General features: G+C 40.7%; 1 protein-coding gene across 4 annotated transcripts in view; it reads right to left on the bottom strand.

The window, feature by feature from the left end:
• Positions 1-20,272, bottom strand: part of SHROOM2 (shroom family member 2) — a 119,187-nt gene that overhangs the window by 49,890 nt on the left and 49,025 nt on the right. The window contains exon 1 of one of the 4 annotated variants that reach the window (XM_038155970.1): positions 6,177-8,407. The exons of the other annotated variants lie outside the window; for them this stretch is intronic. Coding sequence (XP_038011898.1) covers positions 6,177-6,367 — 191 coding nt within the window. The 5' untranslated portion in view covers positions 6,368-8,407. Of the gene's footprint in view, positions 1-6,176; positions 8,408-20,272 lie in introns of those variants that run through there. 4 annotated transcript variants of the gene reach the window in all.

Here is a 20,272-nt window from a genome sequence, read left to right as displayed (position 1 = left end):
AAAGGCTGCAGCCCTGAGATAAAATGGAAACCTGCACAAGCTTAAAGGTCAAGTGCAATCTCTGGCATTCTCAAACAAGCAGCAGCCCGAGCACTGCACTGCGAGGTACAGCTCACAAGGTGCCCTTAGATTGTGTCAAAGCCAAATAAACCAAACCACGCTGCTCTTGTTTGTCCTGCAGAAACAGAACCAGTTACAAACACTGCTGCCCCACGCCAGCCACACAATTTGCCTAGGAAGGGTTCAGTTTTTGCAACATCCTCAGCAAGCCGCTCACACTTTTATTTTTTTACTCCATGTAAAGAAAATGTCAAGGATTTGTACTGACAGCACAGGTTTTCTTGTTTGTCTGCTTATAAACCCCAAACAGCTTCAAGGTTCTCAGCTTTCTCACCTCCCCTCCCTTACAATAACAGTAGGCTAGGCATACCAATACTTCATTAACAATTTTTTTTTAGTAAATCTGTGTATGCCGGGGGAACAAAAGTCTTCCCAATCCATGGGGGGATTTTTCACAGTTCACCAATCTTGTGTTCAGTAAATTAAAACACACCAGAAGACCAACATATAATGTAATTAACTGGGTATGCAAAAAGCCACTGCAAAGGAACTGCTAAATCATTTATTCCATGTATTAAAAACACATTTGGATTTTGTTAGTCTTCTGAATCCTTGGCAGGAAAAAAAAAGGAAGCTGAATACCACCATGAGTCTGCAGTTACCCACAGGGGTCTCAAATAAAAAGAAATTGATAATGTAAATGTTTTACATTCTAGAAGCTCTTAAATGTATTCGTCACTGCAGATTTGAAGAATTCATCCAACTGCCCAACATGGGAGCTCATGATTAGAACTGGATGATTTTTCTAAAATGAAGAACTTTTTTTTTTAATGAGCACTTAATTTGATCTTTCTTCTTATGCTCCCTTTAAAACAGACAAACAACATTCCTTTCTACAGAATACCAAAGGAGTCATCATCCTACGCAAAGATATTTGGTATTATCTATCTCAGACAACTATATTCATAGAATTCAAATTACTTCATGCTACATTAGTCACCACTGGCAGATCTATCTGCTGGGGAAAGATGGAAATGAAGTATCTAAAATTTGGCAAAAAGCTATCACCCAGCAGCAAAACTCTGTAAGGAATGTGAATGGTTTCTTGTGCCATTCTCAGTAATACCTGTGAGAGTTATCCTAATTTAGGCTAAACCAGTTGTTATCAATTCAATACAATTCTCTGCTCCTTTCCCCTTGCCATTTTCAGTGCTGTCCTGTCTCCTGACATAAAGGTACATCTATATCTCCGGATGTAACAGCAAACCAAATCCAAAACTTAAGGTGGAACACTTTTTCTGAACAGTCTCCTGCTTTATTTTTTCTTAATTTATTTAAAAATAAAGGAAGGAGGGTAGTAAGAATGTCAGAAAGAATATGAGAAGGAAGAAAAATACAGAAAGCCCTCCTGAAAATTTCCATGCATAAATTGTGTATTAATGGATTTCCCAAATAAAAAAAATCGTTCAGAATATATTTTGAAGTAAACCTTCACTGTCACTCATATCCAATACAGATAATATATATGTACACACACATACATATCTCTCTATATAGAAACATGCATAGATATATACATATATGCAAAGTGACTTTTTAGGCTTTTCTAGTTCCAAAATATCCACAATTTCTCTGACCAGGCTGATGGTTTTGCACTCCAGCCACTGGAGTGGCTTTTTTGGTCTTCCCAATACACTGAAGCACTGCTAAAACCCATCCCACTAACCACTTATGAACTCACCTCTGTGCTGCTTTCTAGAGCATCACAGCCTCAGCCACTTCCTTTCCTTTCCCTTAAGCCTGTCCTACTGCCTCTCCCTCTCATTCAGTCTTAGATGCCCCAAGTTCCTACTGCCCTGGGGCTAGACAGCAGCAACTTCAATGCTTTTTCTAAAGTACACTCTGTGCCAGCATACAGACTGTCCATCCAGGAAAGCCTTAAACATCCTTTCAAGTAAGGACAGAAGATACAGTAACTGCATTAGCCCCTCCAAAAAGCCAAAAAATGGGGCTTTCCCAGGACAGGCAGAAACATCAGGACTTGAAATATTAACTGTAGAGGTATCCTCTACAACCTCACTTTATATGATAGAGATTAAACTTAAGATGTGTAAAATGTCTTCTTATGGTGAGCAAAAAACCAAAAAATCTCTTGGTAAATATCAATGTGGCAAGTACTTGAGGGCCATGTCTTTTACCTTTGCAGATCTGTAGCGAGCTTTATAAAAATAACACATACCATCCCCTCCTTTCTTTCAGGGTCACTCCCTGAATACAAAAAAACACCTGAATGTAACTCTGTTTCAGATGAAGCCAAAACCTCTCTCGATTTACATCTGGCTTGTTCACTAAAGGAATGGTTAAATCAGATGCACTGCAGGAACATTTAATGAAATATTTAATGAAGTAAATCTGTAGAACAATACTGCCGATCCCCATTAGAAACAATATAGTTCTTTTCATCCAAAAAAACCCCATTGGAGTAAGAAGTAGAACCAACTTAACAGGCTCACATAAAGTCTTATTGCTCATCTATTTGAGAACTTGCACTTGTTAAGTACTCTAATACTGCTTCTCAGCCTATTCTCACAACACTTGGAATTCTCAAGTAATCTTCCAAATAAATACTGGTCACGTCACACAGCATCCAGGACCCATTTACTCTGGCTTAGCCATAACTAAGACAAAAAATGAGTGTAATACTGTAAAAAATTACAGTAGGTTCCACATTAATAAAGAACTGAATAAGCTTTTCATGTAGAAATTTTCCCTTGAAGCATCTTGGTCTCAGAAGGACAATGGAGATCTGAAAGAAAAATCTGCTCCGCAAAAAAAAAAAAACCAAACAAACAAAAAACCCCAAAAAAAACCCAAAAAAACAAAAAACCAAAAACAAACAAAACCCCCCACACACACACACACACAAAAAACCCCACAAAAAAACCCCAAACCAAACCAAAAAAAAACCCAAAAAAAACCCCCAAAACAAAAACCAAAAAAAAAATCCCACAAATGAAAAAAATCCCACCAAACCAAAACCAAACAAACCAAACTTCCCAAAAAACTCCTTTTCTGAGGAGCCCCTTCTGGATTACACATACAAGTGCATGTAAAAATTTCTACTTCTTCCACTGAACTGAGGTAGCTATGCAACTGTAATTCACTCTTTGATATACAGCATGGTTTGTAAAAAGGATTTTTATGGTCATAAAAAACTATTTTCAGATTAAAACAGACATTAGAGTTTTGGCACATTACAGAGCTCGTAATTTGGGCAGGAAATCTCAGCTGCCTTAACATGTTGGAAGCCCAAGGCATAAGATGGTTACAGTTGCACAATCAGACAAGTAACCTCTCCCTCCTTACCTCCCAGGGCAGCTCAAGTTTCAGGTGAAAATGATTGTTAGTTCCAAATTAAATCCCGTTCTTAATCTCCAACTGATTACACCAGCCATAACAGCGTTATAACACACAGCAGTACAATTTGAAACACTGACACATCCATCTACAATTTCTCCATTGGCAAAGGGCAGATATTTTCCTGCAACTTCTTGGAGCATGTGCTACTCTCTTCCCATGCCTGTATTAACTCAAGCCAAATATTTCCAACTTTTTTGGAGACTCTTCATGGAAGTAGAAGGAATCTGCATGGGCAGGTATAATGTTGTCTCTGAGAGCTCCTACCACCCTGTAGGGTAGGAGCCTGACCCTAAGAAATGCAATCCATGCCCTCCATCCCTAGGGGGGAGATGGGGACTGCAGTAAAAGCAAGTGCAAGAAGCTGGATCCTTTGCTGAGGCTGGTTCTAGGTCCTGCTTCATCTTCTGACATTTCATTCTGTGAGGAACAGAGCTGTTCTGTTTCCTTTGATTTGGACACACTGGGAATAAGTACAAACCCTCATTTTGAGCAAATATATGGCAGCCCTAAAACACAATCACCTGGAGCTAGAATGTTAATAAAGACCAGACAACTCTCATTTCTGGGATTCCTGAAACAGGACTGATTTTGCTTGGGGAACTAGGTTTTTTAGGCTTATTTTACAGAAACTGAATGTGCCAAGAGATGCCCCCAGTTTAACATCATTAGACTTGAACACTGGGTTCAGTCACTTCACAGCAAAATAAAAGCTAATTTCCAAGCAAAATTGAAAACAGAATCACTTCACAGCAATAACAATACAAATCTTCAATAGATCATTTTCTTGCAGCCCAGCTCACACCACCCCTTCAGATCTTAATCTTTAGCCACCCTAATTATCACCAAGTTAAGTTTCACAAGAGAATAAATCTGGCAAAAGTAGAACAATAAATGCCCACAGGTTGAAACATGTGCTTTGATACACAGAAATCGAATCAGAAGCAATCTAAATTTTCCAAGCCCAGATCAGTTACTATTGATGACAAAATACAGGTAAAAATTCTCTAGTTAATATTCATAATTACTCCTGCTGCCAAAGCTTGTTTGTTAAAAAGCTGCAGGAACTATCAGCATCACTCCAAAATGATCAAGTAGTTTAATAACTGAATTCATCCATGCATTCTTCCTGCATAAAACAAGGTATCTGTAGACAATCTCACAACAGACCACACAGATACTATGACTTCATTCACATGCAAATTGTACCTACATCACTATTACTAAACTTGGAGCAGTGAATAAGCTTCTAACAGTAAGTACTGTTAGAAGTACTCACTGTTAGGAGTTGTTTGCATTATATGTGCTACATTCAGCACCTTCAGATGGGAAACAAAACTGGCTTTTAACACTCCTTCTAGGGTGGTGCAGAGCTCTGCATAAGGATGTATAAACAACTTTAAGAATAGAAAAGTATCTTCATATAGAAAAAAAATCACCGAGACACACTGAATACCACATATCAGCTCCAAGTGACTAATGGAAGTCTAGTATTTTATAGCTTTACTCAAAGTCCAGTGAAGTCAGCAGAAACATGTGATGGGCTTTATGTGCTAGTGCTCTGTTATGTATTACTGTGTCATTATAAACCAACAGTAACCTGCAGACATTGATCGTAAATCTTCTGGGATCCTTCCCCACAAATACAGTGGGCAGATCCTACCTGAGCAGCCCTCTTGTGTGAGAAGGTCCATTAGCCTCCCAAGATTAAGGATTTCTCTAATGGAACTGACTGGCCTGTCTGGTCACCACTAAGAAGATAGAGACAGAAACACATCCTGAGCCCACGCTGCCCCAGCACCCCACCTTCACAGCATATGTGTGCTTGAGAAGTGGGAAGCAGTGACTAGCAGTGACCATAAAAAAAAATCCTAAATTAATTATTTAACTTCCTCCCCCTTCCCCAAACTATGTAAGACAAGTGTATTTAAATGATTAGGCTGTTTTCCCCCCACTTTTGCTCAGTACTTCATACTTCTCTCCTTCCCAAGCAGAAATCCCACAACCCTTTCTTTATTATGAAGAACAAACCATTTTGGTCTCACATTTTTCAACATACTCATTTCCTCGTGCACTGTTCTGTAAAAATCCCCTTCCACCCTCACGTAAGCTCTGCACATGTTGGCAAATACCTCACAGTTTCACTGGGAAAGTTTTTCCACACAACTAAAGCTCAAGGCTTAAAAACTCCCAGGCCTTGACACTTTGAGTTCTACTAAGAGTGACTCTGCCACTCCATTTATCTCCATCCCATACTGGGATAAAGGGACCACCCAAGAAAACTGGTTGCAGACCTCTTAGAAAGTAGCAATGCGAACCACCCCAGTGCCTGGCCCAGCTGGGAGATGAGTGGTTTTGCTCAGCAAGACAAAGCACACTGAAGCCATGTCTGCCTGAGAAATGGGAGGCACATTTGAAAGCAAACAACAAAACACTCTTTTCAAAGTCACCTCCCCTCTTCCATACCTGAGACTCCACTTCAACAATCCTATAATGAAATTTCAATCAGATGCATTTGAGACAACAATGCATAGGTTATTATCCCCCTGATCCAACAAGCTACAAAAGACACAAAAAAGCCAAGAGAAAGACACCCTGAGCACTGGCCTATCCCAGCATCGGAAAGAAGGAGTGAGAGGCTGCCGGAGCTCACGAGTGTCCCACGTCCTGTCCAGCCTGGCACAGCCGCCGGTACCTACCCAGGCTCCGCGGTGGCGCCTCCTCGCTCCGGCTCCCGGCAGAGCTCCCGGCTGGCGGAGCAGCCTCCCGTCATGGAGCGGCAGCGGCCCAAGAGCCAAGCGGCGGGGCCGAGGCGGCACCGGGGGTGGTGGGGGCACCCTCCCGGGCTCCGTCCCCGGCAGACGCGGGCGATGCCGGCCGAGCAGAGCATGGGACTCCTCAGCCCTCTGCCACCGGCTGTCCTGTGCTAATCTGCGGCCGCCAGCTTAGGGATATAATTAGACTCACAAAGGAGCCTTGTTAGCGCTCCCCGCTAAGAGGCCGGAGCGCTTCAGATTAGTCGGACCCGCGACTCTGCGCCCAACGCTGCTGCGGAGCTCGGCGGGGAAAAGCTGAGCAAAGTCCCAAAAATGAAACCAGAGGACTCCTCCTGACGGAGGAGGAAGAAGGGGGATTTTTAGTTTTCATTTGAAGTTGCCTTTGATACGGCACATGTAAAATGCACTGACATTATGCTGCTGAAACTGTTCGTTTGATCTGTTTCTTTTTCCAATATCCTAAGCAAATCCATGGGCAGGTAAATAGATGTGTCTGGGGCACTGCACTGTAAAGAAGTTAATGTCACCTGTGAGATGACAAAGCTAAAAGAAAATGTCTTAAGAGCTGATGGATCATCAGTGGTAGTGGAAGTTTTTCCTATGCATAAAAAACAACCAGTCTTCTCAGGGAGCAGCACTTTCCCTAAAAGAGAGGCATCCTGTTACATCCCTAGAAATAAACCACCTCAGTATGCAGGCACTGGAAATCATCACCTACAGAAAAAAGTGGAGGCACATCCATTCCCCAGGGAGAATGATGTTACAAATTCTGGGGAGCTCTTTCAAAGGACAATTTATTTTAGAAGTGTTCTGAAAAAATAAGCTTTACTCCATAGTCACACAATTAATCCCCTTCTGCTAGCCAGATTTGCACATGTAAGCTTGCTTGGTGGTTGCTGACCATCATTATACCTGAGGATATAAAGGATACAGTAACAGTCTGCAGAGAGTTTCTTTGGGGGAAAATGAAGAAGATTAATTATACTGTACCATTAAGGATTGGCACAGCAGAAAAAAAAATAAACTTTCTCTTACACACTGGCCTATGTGCCACAATCATGTTTTCCTTAGGTTCACTGACCCATCACACTAAACAGCAGCTACACATTTTTTTTGATTCTGTTCTATAACAGAGCAGACTGATGGCACCACAGCATCCTTACCAACTGACTGACCCCCATCCTGCATGTGTAAAACGAACAGCTTCTCACAGGTCAAAGCAGGATGCATTCAGGAAAAGCTGGGAGTTCTATGGATTTACAGAAATACTCAAACTTCAGGAAGGAGGTTGGCTAAAGGGCAAAAAGTGGTCTCATTTTATGCAAGAATATATATTTGGATTTTAATAAGAAATACAGTTAAGACAACATATGACAATTACAAATTACAAAGGAGTCCAATAGCTTAACTGTGTGAACCTGCTGGAAAGTTAGATGGCATCTGGCTAAAACTTTCTCAGCCAGATTGATATATTCTATTAAAAAACAACTGCAATTCATATACAGGGTGAGAGTATAGATTACTCACAGATGTTAAACCTAATGTAATGAGTTTTTTTGGAAATAGCCTTTAATAAAGGTAAGCTAAACCTAGCATGATGCCTTGCTTATTAACATTAACACACATACCTGTGTGTGCATGTGCATTCTCAGTCCACAGAAAGGCAGACTCTGCCTTAACAGCTGGCTTTTCTAACAATGTTTCAGAAAGAGTCTAACAACCATGGAGTTGTTGCTGTGTCAATGAGGATGCAGACCTGACAAATATTATTCTTGGTGACTTATTTGGAAAAACAGAGAAGTAAAATTCAAGTGCGAAAAAAGAACTTTTTTTCCTGAATTTCCAGAAGCAGGTCCATTCTCTCTCTACATAACAGAAGAATAAATTTTTTAGGGTAGATACTATTGAATCTTCTGTCTAATAAAGCAATGAGAATGACATTGATACAGTGGTAAGAGACAAGGAAAACCAACTATTTCCTTAATTTTTAAAAAAAAGAGAACCTGACCCTCAAAATACAGTTGATTAACAGGGTTTTTAATTTGCTTTCAAAAGCCTCTTTTCAGTCTTAATCTGCAATCAGATACTGCTGAGCTGTCCTGCTAGACTGCAGCCAAAACAGCAAACATGCTCATCTTACCTTCACTTCAAAGACTGCTGGGCACTGCAGTACATTTGCTGGAAAACAGCTATAAACATAATTGCTGTGAAAGCTTTCCCAAAAGACTAGTTGAAAATTTTAAAATATCCTTGAAAGAACTAGGATTATCACTGTGCTTATGTGACATATAGGATCCAAAGATGAATGAAGGTGGGTGATCAGACAAATGCCACACACAAGAGTTCAGGCTACAGAAGAAGAGAGACTTTTTAGTCAAGGGCCAAGATCCCTCTCATTTAAAGCCTTATCTCAAGTGTAAACCTCCCTCTCAAAGAGAGTACAACTAAGTAAACAACCTGGAATCATTCCTCCAGTTGCTGTTGGGTTACAGCATACAAGGAAAAGGAGCCTACATCCAACATCACACCCTGGATACTAATAATGCAGACATGCTCATAAAGGTATGACACTGGATGCACAATCCCAATAGTATCAAGTGCATGTAGTAGCAAGCAACTGCTCATTAGTAACTGTTCTTGAAAGGGGAAACTGTATGGCCCCAGTTCAAAGGAAACCCCTGCACACCACAATCTCAGCTTCCAGGCTTTGCCTCCTTACTCAAAATTAAAACATCAGCTAAAAAATTTGTATTAAAAACCAGAATAGGTCAAGAGTTAACTCCTCCACCTTCTCTTTTCCCAGGCCCAGAATGAGAAAACACAGATTCACGGTGAAAAGTTTTCAAGTTTTCACCAGGAACACACATATCAGTTTCACTTGAAAAGTTTCCCAAATATTTTTTTTTCATTCCTTCTAATAGCCGAAGTTGTAGGAAGTAACTTGCTCTTCACCAAGAGCAGCACCACAGGAACAGCAGCATCTACAATCAAGCCAGTTAATGAAGGTGCCCATTCCTGTCTCTCCTCCACCTGACTGACTGCCAAGGCAGATTTCATTCCCCTCCAAGCCTCCCCCAACTGTCCACCCTCTGAAGGCATATGGCTTTTCACCAAAAATATACTAAAAAAGAGGTTAAGAACCTGAATGCTTAACGTGCCTGTCCCTTTGAGATCTTCTGGGAAACACGCTCGGGACACTTTTGCCTAGACTGACCTTCCTGCATTATTAAAATATATATTACCACATTTAATTTAGGAACTTGCAAAACCGCCACAGTATGCTTATCCAACACAGACTGTTGTGTCCTAAGGCAAAAATTTCTAAATAATATACATATTTTTGAAATCCCTTCGTTTAAATGAAAGTAACAGCCACAAGAGAGCGCTACCAACAAAGGATTCAGTCACAGGGAGAAATCAGACTTAAAGCTATTCAGTGTAATAAAAAAATAAAGACTGTGGTTAGGCAGTCTTATTTGCACATCTTAAAGGTGACCTCAGACATTTAATTGCTATAGCTGTGATCTTCAGAAGTCAGGAAATATTCTGGATGTCTCCATTTTTGAAGGGTGAATTTGAGATAGAGCATTGACTCTTTCTCTTTGTTTCAAAGGGAGATTAGTCAGCAGTTTCTGGATTTTTCACACCTTTAAAATGACCCACTCCAACACCTGAAATTAACAGCTCTCCTAGTATTACCAGTTTTTTCCCTGAATGTTTGTAGCTGACTAAAACTCAGTGCAATGAGCTGAAACAACAAAACTGAGGCCTTGTTGCTGTTTACGATCTCTGTGTACTGAGTATCTGAATACCCTGTACTCCTTTCTTACTTATCTTTTCAAGGAAAGTGCCAACAAATTATAACAACAAAGCCAACCTATTTTTCTGGAAGAAGCAAATGGAACTGCAGCACTTTTGTCCATGCAAAACAGAAGGAGTTCCTGTTTTTGCAATTTCAGCTTCTAGTATCTTATCATAAAAGGAAATGACTTCCAAAAAGTATCCCCAAAAAGAAGTGACCTAGAACTTAAAAACAATAAAATAAAAATATAAACACATGCTTAACCTACGGACTTCTAGTGGAAGGAGGGGCTCTAAAAGAGAAAGCAGTACTGAAAGCAACCTATTAATATTCAGATATTCTTACAATGGCAAATTGAACCAGCATTTTGACAGACAAGTTATTGACAGAATTCTATTATATGGGCATCTGTAGAATTCCCTAAAATTTCAGCAAAGCAGCATATTCTACCTTAAATGCCCATTCTCACATGCCAAAATTCACACAAATTCACACGTCTACACAATCGCCTTGTGCCTTGCTGTCAACCATGGTGAGACAAGTAGGGCCTGCAGCACTGCTCTTTGCTTTCTCCTCCCATGTATCAGGTAACCAGTTGGTCTGACCTCCCAGATGACAGCCATCCTGCACCTGAAAAATGGAGCAAACAGCAACACCACACTGCAGCCAACAGAGCCTCTTTTAATGGAAGCCATGCTGGAAGGAATATGACTTTGTCACAGCACAGCAGCTCCTTTCCTATCCCATGCTCTAATAAATTGCATTTTACATAAAAAGAAAATAAAGAGGCCTGCAAAATGCTTTGCTTCTGTCTGTGAAAATAAATAAATGCAAATAAATTATCAACCCTAGTGCCTTTAAAGACTTCAGTCATTAATTTGAAGAAATCAGGATTTCACCATCACAGTTTGCTCAGGTTTTCCTTGTTCCTCAGCCCAACTGTACAGGCTTGAGCAGGATGGAACAGCAATTTCATTTATAAATAAGATATGCACTGTCAACAAAGAAGTATTAATTTGTATGAGGCATAACATCATAAATCTTCCTGCTTCTGGATTCACAATAGACTACCACGATAAAGCTCTCATATTCTGGGACTGTTTTTCCCTGTTCTGCCTTGGGGAACTAGAGAGACACATGTGAATGTCTGAGATAAAAGTATTGCTCTTGGGATTTATGGTATATTATATAAGCTACATAAATATTTTTCCCTCATCCTTATTTTTTGCACATTCTACTACCTTTTGACAGCTAGATAGCATTAAACTCCTGATGTCACCTTCTTACCTCAGTTTCTACCATGATTTATCAGAATTCCTCAGAAGGATAATAAAACATTTTTAATGAGTATTTATCATTGAGAAATATCGAAAGTGCTTCATACATTGAATAAATTGGTTCTGGCAGGATTTATTTTCAAGTATCTTGGAAATTATCATGCCATGTAAAGTGCTAAAGAAATTAACCTTTAAGGTAAATACAAAATAAGCATTATTTTATAATAATGCTGAATATAATGTTATTTTATAATATAACACTGAAGAAAAACAGAGCCTCTGACAGGGCCAATGCCAACAGCAGCAGCAGGAGTCCAAACAAGGAGGGATTTTAGGCTGTCTTACCATGGCTGAGGTGAAGGAGCAGGAAGCAGAACAGCCTTCAGACACATTCCCCCCCTGCCATGTTTGCCCAGGATGGGCAGAGTGAATGCCAGAGCAGCACACGGCTGCCTGTGCCAGCCCAAAACGCTGCCTTCAGCAAGAAGGAACTTGCCACATCCTTGGGGCACACAGCCACAGAAACCCTGGTGCTGCTTGTGGCCAGAAACAACAGGTGTGTTTTGCCTCCCAGCCACTCACCACAATAAGCTTACCCTTCAATAGCCATCCCAAATGACTTGAGGTTCCTCAGAAATCACATTCCAAATACTGGTCTTTCTACACAGGTGTGGTGTTTTCCCACACCGATTTCAGCTGTAATTTACCTCACCACGTCCAAGGTGACCCAAAAACAGGAATGGGGAAAGGGAATTCCTCTTCTCCCAGGGCATTTCAGGAGACAGCCCAGCCCTACTTCATCTCCATCTTGGTTAAAACACTATAGCCACATGATGCAAATTACAGAGCCTCCACAAAGAACTGTGCCACAAGCTTGTACAGTTCAGGTTTTACCTGAGAAAGCTATTTTGCTCTGACATGACCTATGCCAGACCAGTTACCATCCCCCAGAGTGCTTTCTTCCCCATCACAGGCCAGCTCTGGTCCAGCTGCCCACCTGCTGCCAAGGCTGCTCCATGAGCCAGATCAAAGAACTGACTCTGGTTTTGATTACAACCCATCAAAAATTTCACCAAACTTCGGCTTTTTTCATTCTGTCCTTCCTCTGCACTCAGCATGAAAGCTGGCCTAAAAAGCACAAGGGCTTTTAACTCAGCAGTATGGCAGCTGTGACTCTGTGCCAGACTTTGTTTTGCCAGTGATCCAGTATTATGCAGATTCAGTAGAATCAACCATAAAATACGCTGAGTTTCTTGTGCAAGAGATAAGATGCAAATTTCTTCAGTTACTCAGTAACTAAATCTGCAACACACTTGCATTCCTGCCCTTCTTTGAAGTGGTCACATTTCTGAAGTTAAGGGTTGGATTCAGAAATTAATTTAAAACTTCTTTATAATCTTCTCAAATTGAAAGGTGTTACATGTAGTTACTTGAGCAAGTAGAGCATAAAATCTCTACACTCAATATGGTAGATACTTGCAGCTGAAACATGTAAGAAGTGCCAAGTTCTCCAACTTGTCAATCATTTAATCCTCAGGATGGGAAATATGTAACCTAAAATAAAATTTCCACAAGGAGAAAACTGCAACACACTGAAATAGGAGTATTATTCCTTTTCTCTTGAAATTGGACATGTACATCTCCACATCCTTGACTATGTTAAAAAAACCCAACATTCTAAAGTGCTTAAAAGTAGCCCCAAACAATAAATTATTTCAAAACATAAAGAACGTACACAGAAGCATGCCTTCAACATGCAAAGATCATCTCTGACATAAAAAATTATTCATTTGGTCTTTAATGGATGGGTTTATAATTCTGTTTCAGTCAGGAGTCTGAAGATATCTACAGTATTATTGAACACAAAAAAATTATCTGTGTGGGCATGCAAATGAGTATGTCTTCAGATCCCCAAAGTTTAGAAGGCTCACTTGTTTTCCTCTCTCTCACCCAAGTGGATACGTATTAGAGTTTCCAGCACCTACACTGAAATTCACAAGTGGAAGACAGTTTTCAGAATAACTCCCATGTACCACCTTGTAAAAAGCTATGGTTAGATCCTGAAAGCACTTTTTTTTTTAATTTTCAGTCATGTGAGTGCTCTTACTAAACTGGATGAGACTACTCATGCTCAAAATTAACCATTCTGACAAGTGCATACATGATTGAAGGAAAAAAACCCACTACTAAAATCCAGTCATGACTCACCGGTTGTTATTGTTTGATGGATATCCCATTCCACAAAAAAGCTATGTTGCCCAATTTTAGTAATTACTTAAAAAAACTGAATAGCACTGCCACAAGTAACCTTTTGAATAGGCATATTCAAATTACAGAATATTCCTTTTACCTACAAGGAAATGTCTGTGGCCTTCCTAGTAGCCCAAACATTGCCCTAACAGAGTTGCCTTGGTAAAATATTGTGACATCTGCTGTAACTTTGGCTTTCTGTTACTTAAGCTTTACAAGGCAAATTTTTAGGTTCACAAGGAAATTAATTATGGAAGTTGCCACAAAACAAAAGCATATCAGTCATGACATAAGTATTTGAGAGAAGCCTGACAGCTGTATAAGACAAAAATCCAAAATCACAAGGCAAGAATTTGCTCTTTGAAACCAGGGACAATACTCCAACTGGAGAACTAAAGCTACAATCACCTCAAGCATCCATCAATGTGGCATTAACAGCATGAATCAAATCATGTTAATGCAACTAAGAAGCAGGTGAGGTGGGCAGAAAATTAAGAAATAAAAGTTCTTTTTAGATGTACACCCCACCAAAAAGACAGCTGGCATGGGAAACATCCTGGGTAGTATTGCTAGGGTCACAGCAAAGGGAATGTGGGTTCACACTGTTAATGTGTTGGGTTAAGTGACTGTGATGCAACCAGGAAAACTGGCCCTCATCAGGGCTTTTCTAAGGTATAATTTGCTGAAAATATAAGGTGGAAGTGTGTGTTCCTCCTTTTGTCATGTCCATTCCCCTTCCATCAGTAGTGCAGGATCACACAGTTGACAGATGAGGAGCACAGTGGAGGCCCAGCCAGCCTTGTGTTTGCCCATGGAGAAGTTGGAAGGCAAACCTGAGCAGGAGGGGACCTCCCTATCAGCTGGTCTACTCTGTGTGCCCCAACTGAGCATGTGTGGACAGGGTGGTTTATTTGGCAGATGCTCCATTAAACATTCCTTCATAGTAAGATCCTGCTGGGATTACCAGGCACTCCTTCAAGCATAAAACATCCACTCCAAGTTTCTCCTGAGCTGGGCATGGAGGTGCTGTGCAGTTCACATGATGCACCATGTTTGTGCCTATCTGGTTCCTGCCACCCCACTGTGAGCATGGTAGCTCACTGGCAGCAGCAAAGGAGAAAAAGAGATGCCCTAGCCTGGTCATGCCGTGTCACATATTCTGAAACACGTGGCTTACTCCCGTCTCCATCACCAGGCCTGGCTGGGAGCAGTGTTATGTGTCCATACCTGACACACATTTACACCTGACCATCCTGCTGAGAGCAAAAGAGGGGTCCACAGCAATATACTAACCCATCTCTCAAGTGAATTTGCAAAGTGGGAGTTAAAAAGTGCCCAGCCCTTCCACCATCTGTAGTCCCACAGAAATGCTCATGCCTTGAACTTGAAAGCTGTGTGTGTCTTTTACAAATACCCATTCCCAAAGAACTGCAATGGCACATCCTGTTATACTGCTGTCACTTCCAAGAAACATAGGTGGCAAGGGGCTATCACACCTGCCCGTTTCTTACAGCAGTGGTACATGTATGCAGATACAGCCCTGGAAAGCTCTATTACAGTTTCCAAGTTTTACATTTCCAAAGTTTGGTTGAAAATACAGGAATTTAAAAAAAATTATAAAAAAAAACCAAACCAAAACAAAACAAAACAACTGTTCTTGGCCAGCTAAGGCCAAGGCCAATCTTTAAAAAGGAGGAATTAATGGCTACTGGGCAACAAGAGAGAAGCCACTGCTATTTGTTTTGCCACAACAAATCCCAGTTCCAGAGATTTCACTTGTAATCAACAGTGGTTCTCCACAAGTGCATTTGGTTTATTGAGCAATGCTTAACCATAACCATAGACAAAAAAACCTAGTATACTAAATGTTTACAAGCAATTTACTATACATCTAATTTTGCAGATTGTTTCCTACACCATTTTGGTATCTATGAAAATAGAAGTACCAAGGCCAAACACAGGTAGGAGACAGGATTCACAGTCCTCTGCCGTGCTGCTGCCTCAAAGCCTCTACTCTCTCGTATGAAGAGGGGAGGTCACGCTCCAGCTAGCGTGTTCTGACACTGCATCCAGCGGCAAAGTGGGGCACTGCCCAGATGCCAGTCCTCCATCTCTATCTCATAATTGTACAGAAAAAAAAAATCCCTTAATTTTCCAAGTCATCTCACAAATTGATATTCTCAAGTTTCCCAGAGTACATCTGCAGCCACAAGGAGCCATGAAGTACAGAGTTAGCTACTCCACAGGTCATAAATAGTAAGACTAGATCTCCTTGCTAAGTTACACAAAACCCATTACAGAGAGGTCACTGGTGGTGTTCAGCACGTTTCTGCTCAGTGTGACAAATTTCAGTCATCTCCTGACTGAATGTTGTAAATGACTGTCAAGACTTTTATTCACAGATTTCTGCTCACGTCTCAGAAACAGTACTGTACAATCTTGGAGCCCTCAAGACATTCATTAAAAATTCCTTCTTCTGTGCTTTAATTAAGAGTTGACTGTCTTCATGAAGTGCCATGCAAATACAGATAACTCTAACTTTCCATGTGTAGGTGTTCATAGCACAAGTATCTTGAAAGTCACTTGCCTTGTTAGGATTTTGCACAGTAATGTCAGCATTCATACTACACTTCCAATGACAAGTGTGTTTGCTCCCACTCTTTCCCTCTCCTTTAACAAGGGACTTCCTCAGCATTGCAAAAAGAGCTTGCACTTCAACAAAATGCTACAGAAAAGAAAAAACGCAACGAGTCCTCATATGTACCCAGCGTGGCCAAAGTCATAAACTTTAGAGCTTGTTCTCAGGCACTGGCAGTACCTGCAGCGCGGGCCAAGTTGAACGAATTCCAGCTTCTCATCACTAGCAGGACCCTGTGGAAAAGAGGCTGCTCCTTCCCTCCCCCACCCATTTCTACTGCTGCTAACAGAGGACTCAAGCAGCCAAGAGGACAATCCATGTAACTTCTTAGGGTGACCCCCAGAAGTGAAAATCTCACCCTGCTTTTAATAAATAACACATGAAAGCCTCACCTATGTGCCAGTTTTTAACAGCTTAATGTGTCTCATGAATGCATAGTGACAGATTTGTAATATATGCTTATGTCTAGCATGTGCAAAAGAGTGAAGACAGTATGTAATTAAAGGAATTTAAGACAGAAATATATGCAAAATAATTAAAGTACACTGAATATGGCAATCACCTCAACATCAACATTCAGTATCAACACTCAGATCAATTTCATTTGTATGCAGATATGCACACCATTTCCAAACAAAATAAATTCTCATGTAATTCCTGCAAGAAATGTCCTAAACACAGTCTGCTTGCCATTCTCCTAGGAAAGGAGATTACTCAGTACTACACTGAAGAACTAGCATGCAATTAAGATGTATTGTTTCTACAAATTCACTTGAGAAAATAACATGAAGCCTCCTGAGTCCTATTTTAATCCAGGATTAAAAGTACACTGCACTTGTTCTACCATCAATATATGCAAGCCACATAATTGTCACATTTGTTGTTGAACCAGTTGCACAGTCCTGATTTGGTTTAGACCACAACTATGCAATGCTTCCAGAAAATACAGCAAAGTATATATGCTGATAGACAACAAATATATGCTGATAGACAACAATTTATTTGGCACTACAGACAGTTTTATTAGAAACCAGTGCTAGGTTCCATGTTCCCTGTGTGAGTCAAGAATCATATTCTTTAAAAATAGCAGGTAAATATAATTTTTTGGAAGCCAGCTACCACTGAGAAAATCTAAGATTCTTAAGAAATCTTTGTCACAGACACAAAGTAATTGTTGTGAATGAAACACATTACTCTCGCTAAACATTTATCTTTGGTCTTCGTTGTAGGTACATTAGACTTTTAAACAGATAATAGCATGTTCTACTGTTTCCCACACACAGTTAGCTCAACACAGGATCAGGCTGTGGCTCTACTGCTTTGAGAAGAAATTTCCCAGGGACACACTTCTCAGCAGTGGCAAGTAAGACGCGATTTTCCTTGATTATACTGACATATGTTATAATTATACTGACATTATAGCAAGGAAAGTTCTCTACTTTTCAGAAGAATTTTGTTAAGAAGTAATTTTTTTCGTAACATAATGGATTTTTAGAAGTCTGCTTTTCACTTCTGGATCCGTATACATATAGGTAAGACAAACAACCCCAAGGAGTGGCAGTGGGGTTTTGAAATTTATTTGTTTAAGAAATTGTTTAAAATGTTGTGATGGTTTGTTCTTATTCACCCCTGTTCAGTTTTCCTAGCAGTCTCTCCCTAAAGTTGTTTACCACCTGTTTTCCCGCCTTTCCCCATGTCAGTCCTGGTATTTCCAGATCCTTCCCTGTCCATCTTCGAAACCCTGCCCCTGCAGCTTGTCTGTCATTATTTGCTACATCCATTGATCTAGAAGCTTCATTGTCAGTTATGATACTTCCCGTCACTCATTGGTATGCACTCTTCCCTTCCCTATTGGTTTTATGTTTATGTAGATGCCCCCATACCCCTCCTACCTAGCCCTTGATTTGTTGTTAGGCTGTCTCCTCCCAGGAACAGCCCATCTTTAAAAGCTGCCATTTTTCTCTGTTTTGTGCCCTTTTGCCTCTGCCTCCTCTTCGAGCTGCTACGCTGCAGCACCTGTACCACTCCTTTCACGGGAAAGAATAAAGACAGTTCAGAGACACAAGCAAGGGATCCTTCCTTCTTTCCTTTGCCTCAATCCGTCGACGCGGGTCCACATTTATCAGCCGCTTCTGTGGGTCTGGGACCCTAGCTTGTGGCTGAACTGCAACCCTCTGCCTGCCGGGGGCCGAGGCGGGGACCGGCCACTCCTGATGCAAGCCAAGGGGAAAGGGGATTGGAGCTCACCGGTGACAGGCGTCACCCCTCCTCCCATGACCGTGAAAAAACATTTTCCACGTAAAATCTAGATCTTGGCTACACACATAAATGCTCACAGACAGCAAAAACAACATGATTAAAACAAAACTTAAGCTTCAGGACTGAGTTGAACTTCAAACCTCCAGTGTTTGTGCTTCAGTTTATCACACTGACACCATAGAGAATAAAACGTTAAACCAATGGTACAGAGAGCCATCATACTGCTAGACAAAGGACACAGGGCAAGCAGACAAAAAGATGATACAATATAAAGAAATACTTCATCTTCTATTTCTACAATGAAAGGAAGTTGTAGGACTGTCCCAGTCTCCCCAGGGAACAGTAAATGTGGATCTAAAAATGGAACAGTAACTGTGATCTAAAAATGCGAAAAGAGCCATTTGAAGATTGCTGCAATTGATTAAAATGCAGACTACCTCTGAAAAGTGGTGGTCCTACCCAGATGAAAACCTACTTACTGAAGTAATTTTGTAGTCAGATCAGTTCCCTGATCCAATTCAATCAGACCTGCAGGAGTACTCAAAGACTAAACAACTGGTTTGCTTAAACACGTGGCTGTTTAAAGTACTCATAAAAATTCAGCCTGAGATTTAAGGCAAACAAAACAAAACTAATACTGTTGTTCAAATCATAACTTGTGAAAGAAAACATGCAACAGGACTTTAACAAAAACCTGCATCATTTCAATTGCCAACAGGAAAAGTTATTTCAGCACAGTGACAGCAGTGCATGAGAACAAGCTGGCCAAGAATAAAATGAGACTGGAAGTTAAAAGGTTTCTGACCGTCAAAGGACTGATGTCCTAAGGCAACTTTCCAAAAGAAAGAGCAAAGTTGAAAAACCAAGACAAAAGCCCCAGCTAGTTTCATTCAGTAAGTTTTATGAAATTTTATCTAATATTATGCAGGCTTGTCAATGACCCAAAGGGCTATTGCCTTGTTTGGAAGCTGTGGAAGTTCTTAATGAATTTCAGACAATAATGTCTTCTCTAACAATAGCCACTGTAACAGCCTCTTGGCTAGACCAGCTAGCTTGTTTTTGACCATTGCACACATGCTAAGGAAGGAAAAAGGGGAGGGATGATTAAAGGACTCATGAAAATCCATCAGTTTTGCACCAAAGTGCTCAAGGACATGTACACCAATGGGGCTCTGCTGCCTGCAGAGAATGGCCACAAATCCCCAGCAGCAAATCAGCACTTGATTAGCTGTAGGAAAGTTCTCCAAAATCCTGTGCATGAAGTGAATCATAGGATAATCAATATTGAAAGAGACCTTTAAAAGATCCAGTCCAACTGTCCATGCAGCACTACCACAGTAACCCCTACACCACTAAAACATAAACACCCAGCACGAGATCCAGGTGCTTCCAACACCAGGGAGTGACTTCACCACCTCCCTGGGCAACCTATTCCAATGCCAAACCATCTACTGGTGAATTTTTTTTCTACTATCTAATCTGATTTTCCCATTTTAAGGCCATTTCCTCTTGTCCTCTCACTGCAGTCACAGTAGAAGAAAATGGGCCCCACATCACTGCAACCTCCTTTCAGATGGTAGTAGAGAGCCATGAGGCATGAGCAACAAGAATGACACAGCTGTGCCTCTAATGAGGGTATTCCTGCACCAAACTTGCTGCCATTTCCAAAGATAGATCAGAATTCACAGATTCTAAGCAAATTACTGTCAAAAAGATTGAAAAGCACCAAGAGAGGAAATCTTTCTGCTCGGTCTAAAGCTTTTCTTGGTAATTAAGACTTGCTGTCTTGGCA

Source organism: Motacilla alba, chromosome 1 (genome assembly GCF_015832195.1).
Source record: "Motacilla alba alba isolate MOTALB_02 chromosome 1, Motacilla_alba_V1.0_pri, whole genome shotgun sequence".
In the NCBI taxonomy this organism is placed as follows: domain Eukaryota; kingdom Metazoa; phylum Chordata; class Aves; order Passeriformes; family Motacillidae; genus Motacilla; species Motacilla alba.
The sequence above is the reverse complement of the archived record's forward strand: the minus strand, read 5'-3'. Positions and strand labels throughout refer to the sequence as shown.